Raw genomic sequence first — 7,149 nt, 5'->3', positions numbered from 1 at the left:
TAAAAAAATTATTGTCTTTTTAATTTATATATGAACGTTTATGTCTTTTATTAATCGGAATCAAAAAATATTATTTTTAATTTTAAAAACAAAAACATCTTAGTGTCATTAATAAGAATCTTAAATGTTTGTATTGAACTGTTAGTCTGCAAATTTAAAATTATCGAATAATTATCGAATTTTAGTAATTGCTAATCGTATAAATTATTAAATTTTATAATGGCTAATCATAAAATGAATTGTAAAAGAATAACTTTAGGAAAGAAAATCCATTTAATTATTTGCACTAATTTTGTTAGTAAAACAAACTGCTATGTACAATTACAAATAGATAATTTCACATGAACACCTCTCAACAGTTATTATGATAAAAACCCACAAACATGTGAATTGATTCATTAGAGATTGCAATTCTCAAACATTATTTAACCAATAATTAATTAATACTCCAATTGATTAATTAGTGTTTTCAGTTTTATGAAATATAATAAATTAGTGAATTTCACTATTCTATATTTTTAGTTTTATTTGAAAAATATTTATTTTAGTTGTACAAAGTAAGAAAAATTTTAAAATCTAAAATAAATAAACCAGTATCATAAAATTATATAAAATCTCATTTATTTATCTTTATATTAAAATTAATTCAAAGAACAAATAAAAAATCAACTTTCAATCTAGTAGTTAAATAAAATAAAAGACATAATCTGATATTTAAATAGAAAAAGACAAAATTATAAAAAATCAAATTATATTGGATAAAGAAAAGAAAAAGAACTTGATGGGCACTACCAACTGTTTATATAGCCAGCCAGCATTGTTTATAAGCACTTCCCACTCCAAAAGCAAATAAAAGAAAAAATTCAAAGCAAAAGCAAAAGAAATAAAGAGAGAGAGAAATAAACTGAAGAAAAAAAAAAGATAGGAGAAATTCAAGAAACTAGAAGGGGATTTTGGTTTCTGGGTAAGATTTTAAGTTTTTGGAAGAGAATCACTATGCAAAAAATGGAGAATCAGGCGCAGGGACAGTCACTTCAGAACCAGTTAATGGTGCAAAATTCTTCAGGGAGTCTAAGCTTTAGCAGCCAAATGTCTAAAGAAGACGAAGAGATGTCTAAATCTGCTCTCTCTAATTTTCGAGCCAAAGAAGAAGAGATTGAACGGAAGAAATTAGAAGTTCGAGACAAAGTTCAAGCTCAGCTCGGCCGTGTTGAAGAAGAAACCAAACGTTTGGCCATGATTCGTGAGGTATACTTTTTTTCTTTAGGGTTCTTATGTTTGAAGATTTATGTATTTTAATAGATTTGTAGATTTGCTGTGTTTTTTTTAGGGTTTGCTTTACCTGTTTATGCTGTGTAAATTTCATGAGCTGAACAAAACAGAAATGAATTTTTTTTTGTTGAACAGCCTTAAACTTACAGAAAAATAAAGGGTTTCAAAATTCACCTCTAAAATAAAGTAAATAATGACAGATTTTATCATTTTTGGTTCTTATGTTTAAAATTTGTGTTAAGAGAATTTGTTTATTTTCATGGTTCAAAACCCACTTGTAATTTTACCCTGAAAATCACAGTTATGGTCTGAACATGCTAGATTTGAAGTGGGTAAGCTTCAGAATTTTTGTTATGAGTTACTATTTTGTTTGACACTAATTTTTGTAAATTTACCAGGAGCTTGAAGGAATGGCAGATCCCATGAGGAAAGAGGTGGCTGTGGTGAGAAAGAAGATAGATACAGTGAACAAAGAATTGAAGCCTCTAGGCCATACTGTGCAGAAGAAGGTAAAACTTACAGGGACATGTCAATCATGATAAATATTTGTCAATAGCCCAGAAACAAATTTATTTATTGAATTACAGTGTGGAAAAATGAGGAAATGGACCACTGAGTTTTGGATTTTGTGTTTTAATCACAGGAGAAAGAATACAAGGATGCTTTGGAAGCTTTCAATGACAAGAACAAGGAAAAAGTACAGCTCATTACCAAATTGATGGAGGTATATATCTCATAAAATTTTGATTAACTAGTGGTAGAGGTTTGAGGACATATGTGTGGTGAAAGGTATACATATATTTGGGGCTTCCCGCAAGTTAGCCGTTACTAACACATACATGTTCGCCTAGTCGTAAATGTTCGAGCACAGATTTATATAATGCCATATTCGTCTGTGTCTATTTGTTAGAACTAGGTCATATCATTTCTTTCGCTTGAGATAGCCCCATGAAATGGGGTTATTAGCTCTCACTTGTATTGAACGGAAACTTTTTCAGTCCGTTGTTTTGGCGTGGTAACGTTTCTAAAACTCCGTAACTCTATATTTATAAACTACACATAAATGTTGTTTCTCCGTTTATATGTTTTGTCGTTTCCTATATTAGTGTTTCCATTTCCGTGCTGCGTAGGCTATTGCATATGTTAAACTAGACGACAAGATGAACTACAACACTTCTGTTTTTTCACTAAGCATGCGTGTTTATTTAGTGCAAACGTCTAATAGAAATTTGTATTTATTGTTGTGTTTTTTGAGAATGAACAGCTGGTGAGTGAAAGTGAGAAGATGAGGTTGAAGAAGCTGGAGGAGCTGAGCAAGAGCATAGATTCAATACACTGATCGAGATTATATAGCCTCGTAGTGCTGATAAACTGATTAGGTTTTGTGTGATATATTAAGGTAACTTCTATAGTTATATGATTGGGGTGCTTTTTACCTTTTTTACAGTTTGGTGTATTCTATCCTTTGTTTGTTTAATTAGTTTTTCATGGAGTCTTTAGTTGATTTAGGAGTGTGGGGAAATGCCCTATAAAACAGGTTTGTAACTAAATTTTCTCACTTCTCATTTCCTCTTATGTTCACAACTTTGTTACTATTTCAATTACTTCTTGTTGATTTGGGGTTTATTTTTGTGTACATTTTGTATTTGATGATTGTTTTAACCAATTGGGAAAAGTTTGTGTATTGCAAGCAATCTCTTGAAATAGAGATGCTGCCCATTAAGGCTAATGAGACAAATTATCCAAACTTTGGGGTTGGACTTTATAATTTGGTGGTGGCAAAATGCATGTTTGGGTACCTGAACTTATGCTGTTTTTGGCATTAGTGCAAGGATAAAAAATAGTACAAGTACAGGGACCTAAATATGCATTTTTACCTTTGGTGATATATACTTTACATTATGTATATTAGTATTTTTTTTATCAGAATTAAAATATTGAAATCAAGGACAAAGACAGCAATACACTCACCACACAAGTTACATGCATGTGCTCTTGATTGTTAAATCGCCTTGAGTTAAAACAATAATGGAAAAAGTGGAGAACAGTGTAATTCAAGTTTTAATTATGTGAAACATTATCGAGATCGAGTTTCACTCTAAATTCATTGAAGCTTGAGTTGAAATTATTTTGGAATAAGTATACTAGTATTATACTCCCTCCGTCCCGTTTAAGAAGGGATAAATGATTTTTTCACATATATTAAGAAAGTATTAACTGCTAGTGTCTTTTTATTTTACGCTTATTTATGATAGTATTGTATTTTGTGTATAGACTAATAATCATTAATTATGGAAAGAGAAAAGGGGGTTAAAAATTAAAATTCATATAAATTGGCACAAAAAACACGATATGACCTTGTTAAGTGGGACAAATAAAAATAGAATATGTCCTTTCTTAAATGGGACAGAGAGGGTATGTTTTAATCTAGATCGAGTTATAGTAATATATATTATATATCTATAATATGAAATTTTTCTTTTATATTTTTTTCAATTTTCTTAAAAAGAAACTGATCCGAATCAAATTTCTTAAGTTTTATAATAAATGAACTAAATATATTGTTTTTAGCAGTTCGATTATGTAAGAAGCAGAGTCCTACCTTGGAATATAGGGTCTAAAATAGAAAATAAAAAACACTATATGACTTGATACAACTACTAAAATTTGGCTAGCTTGTTGTTTATTCATAGATGAAGTAATTACTGAATAATGAAGTGTTAAAATGGGGAATAAGTCTATGCATGCTCTAAAAATTATCAAAAAGAATATAGACTAATCCAAAAGAGGCCACATAAAGATGAAGAGTAAAAGGTTTTTGTGCACCAGTTCAATTAAGGGCTTTTTACACAAACAACCTATATTGCCAAATTATTTACTTTTATACAGGTGTAAGTTTGAGTTTCCTAAACTACCATGTGCGGAGTGAATTATTACTTTTATACGGATTGTTTATATTCAACCCTAATAGCATAAAAATCATAATTTTATTTATTTTCTCTCTCCTCATCAATCAATTCTCTCTTCCTCTCAACTCAATTTTCTTTCTCTTGACTCATCTTTTTTTCTTTCATTCTCAGGCAACCTCTTCTTTACCGTTCTCCATTTTTCTGCTCCGCCGTCTTTTGCAGCGCCGTTCTCTGTTCCTCCGCTCCTCCGTCATTGTTCTCATCACCGTCTCCGTCGTTATTTTTGCCAACGCCATCATCTCCTCTACTCATCGTCGTCATCTACTTGATTTCAGATTTACAATTTATTTATTGTTCTTCTTCTTCTTCTTCTTTTTTATTTTCAGATCTACAATTTTTTACTGTTTTTTTACGATTAAACATGTATACAGATTATATTTAAAGAATATAATGTTAATTTCATGTTATGTAAAATAAATTTATGGTTATATGGAATAATTTTTGTTATTTCTGCATTTTGTTTTTGTTTTTGGTCGTATTTCTGTGTTTATTTATTATGCAGCTCTTTTTTTTGATGATGGTTGATTCCTGAATTATTATAATATTACAGAGTTGTTGATTTGTTGTTGATTTTGTGTTGACAATCAGTTGGTATTTTCTTGATTTTAACATTGGAAAATTTTATTTTTTAATTTTATTTTGGCAAATTAGATAACTTTGTCCGCGAAATAAACTAAATAAAATAAAATTTAACTGAGACTAGATAATTATATGTTAGCATTATCATGGTGACATATTGTTGATTTCTTGTTGATATTTTGTTGATTGCCACAGTTTTTCAAAAAATTATATTTTATTTTTATTCCTTATGTTGATTCGTTGTTGATTTATTGTTGACATTATGTTGATATGTATTTCATCTTTTTTTGATTTTTAATTTTATGTTGACATGTTGTTGATATACTGTTGATAACATGTTGATTTTTAAATCATTAAAAGAAAAATAAAGTTAGTCTTAAATTGTTGTATTAATGAGCTATTGACATGTTTTTGATAATATGTTAATTGTTTTTGACTTAAATCAATCAATTTCTCATTTTACAAACATTTTGACTAAATTAGTATTAATTGTTGATATCATGTTGACATTATGTTGATAACTTGTTAATATGATAATAATAATTTTATTAAAGAAAAATAAAATTACAAAAATTTCAAAATAAATGAACCAAAATTATCAGAGTAATTACTCAAAACAATATGAAAAAACAACAAATATAATTCAAATAAAAAATTAAAATCATCATTATACTTAAAAATAAAACAATATTATACATACAACCAACACAATAGTTTGTAAATTTTAAAAATCTATTTCAAAATATTTTGCTTCCTCAATTCTTTGCAGCTGAACAGTTCCTTCAACTTCACTTGTGTAATTGTTTTTCGTCTTCCATCTCTCATACTTAACCAAACTTTGACAAATTCGGATACGATACAATTCCATTTCACAAAATAGAAAAGATGAAATACCTTAATAAATACATCATCCAAATCTTTTTCAGGTTTACTATAAGGTTTATTTTTTGAAGAACTAGAAGTTGACTTAGCCTTAAGTGACTGTTACAGTCAACATAATATCAACAACATGTCAACAAGTGAAAAGATAAAGATTAATAAGTCTTTCAAAATCAGTAACCTGCATATAAAATCAAACCATTTCAAAATAAAAAATATACAAATTTAAAAATTAATTTAAAACATAAATTACTATAAATAAAACATACAAAAAAAAAGAGATAAACACAAGTTTGAAAATGCAATATACAACATCAACATCATCAACAACGAAAGGTTTATTTCACAGACAATATTATCTTATTTGTCAATGTTGAAATAAAAAGAATCAGTTGATATCAACATAATATCAACATAAAGTCAACATAAAATCAACAACACTGTAACATTACAATAATTCAGCAATCAATAATCATCAACAAATCGTTCTGCAGAATAAAAAAAACACATAAATACAACAAAGCACAAAAAAATGCAGAAATAACAGAATTTTATTACATAAAATCACAAAATTATTCCACATAACATGAAATAAGTATTAGATTCTTTAAATATACTCTTTATACATGTTTAATGGTGAATAAACAGTAAACGATAGACAAATTACAGATCTGAAAATAAAAAAAAGAATAAAAAATTTCAGATCTAAAATTAAAAAGATAAAAGAAAGATGGCGCGGCGAGACAAAGGCGGAACGATGGAGGCGAAACGGCAAAGGCGGAGGCGGCGAAGGCGGAGGCGGAACGGCGAAAGCGGAGGCGGCGGAACGGCGGAGGCGGAACGACGGAAGCGAAAAAGCAAAAATCGTGTAATTTTTTTTTCACAACTCAAAAGAAATTGTGGAGAAGAAAAATGATTGAGAGAAATAAGAAAAATCGTATAAAAAAAATGAATTTAAAGTAGAAGTTATCAAAGTAAGAAAATGAGGTAGGTAAAGTAAAGATTTAGGTTGGGCCGTATAAAAGAAAATAGTGGCTGATTTCCTGTATTCTATATAAAAAGCCCTTCAATTAATTCATATTTAGTTTTTTTAATTAATGAAAATAATTTTCTTATTTTTATATCACTTAATTCTAAATTTTACAAAATAAACGCGTTGAAGAGCCACAATAACCCAATTGTGAAGTTAATTAATCTAAAAATAAATAAAATTATCCCGAATCAATTAAAAAAGAAAACATTATCTTTAATTAATTTAGAAAATTAAATATAAATTAATTTATACGGATATAAGATTAAAGACTGCTCTTTGTTCTAAAGATAAAGGCAGGAGCCGTTAAAGGTGATGAATTGTGCGATTCAAAAAGTATTTTAGTGAATGACAAAATTTGCTTTAATAATTTTGATCATGCCTGCCCTCCCTATTTCAGGTCATGCTATTGCTGCCACT

The 7,149-nt window shown here is 28.6% G+C and overlaps 1 protein-coding gene across 2 annotated transcripts; it reads left to right on the top strand.

Moving 5' to 3' along the window:
- The first annotated feature begins 828 nt into the window (after positions 1 to 828).
- LOC126677820 (uncharacterized) lies at positions 829 to 2,898 on the top strand. Of its 2 annotated transcripts, none has more exons than XM_050372616.2 (4): positions 829 to 1,248; positions 1,671 to 1,781; positions 1,916 to 1,996; positions 2,528 to 2,898. In XM_050372616.2, exons 1-4 carry the CDS (start codon positions 997 to 999, stop codon positions 2,609 to 2,611), a joined length of 528 nt encoding a protein of 175 aa, XP_050228573.1. In that variant the 5' UTR covers positions 829 to 996; the 3' UTR covers positions 2,612 to 2,898. The 2 variants fall into 2 exon arrangements, with proteins under 2 accessions (XP_050228573.1, XP_050228574.1); XM_050372617.2 differs by having other exon boundaries at positions 830 to 1,248; positions 2,537 to 2,898.
- Positions 2,899 to 7,149: the final 4,251 nt, after the last annotated feature.

The sequence above is a fragment of the Mercurialis annua genome, linkage group LG4 (assembly GCF_937616625.2).
Source record: "Mercurialis annua linkage group LG4, ddMerAnnu1.2, whole genome shotgun sequence".
Classification (NCBI taxonomy): Eukaryota; Viridiplantae; Streptophyta; class Magnoliopsida; order Malpighiales; family Euphorbiaceae; genus Mercurialis; species Mercurialis annua.
This window is presented reverse-complemented; position numbering and strand designations above follow the sequence as displayed.

Coding starts and splice junctions, on each gene's coding strand:
- LOC126677820 (XM_050372616.2), top strand. CDS start 997: ATGCAAAAAATGGAGAATCAGGCGCAGGGACAGTCACTTCAGAACCAG. Junction 1,249..1,670: donor GTTTGGCCATGATTCGTGAG/GTATACTTTTTT, acceptor TAAATTTACCAG/GAGCTTGAAGGAATGGCAGA. Junction 1,782..1,915: donor GCCATACTGTGCAGAAGAAG/GTAAAACTTACA, acceptor TTTTAATCACAG/GAGAAAGAATACAAGGATGC.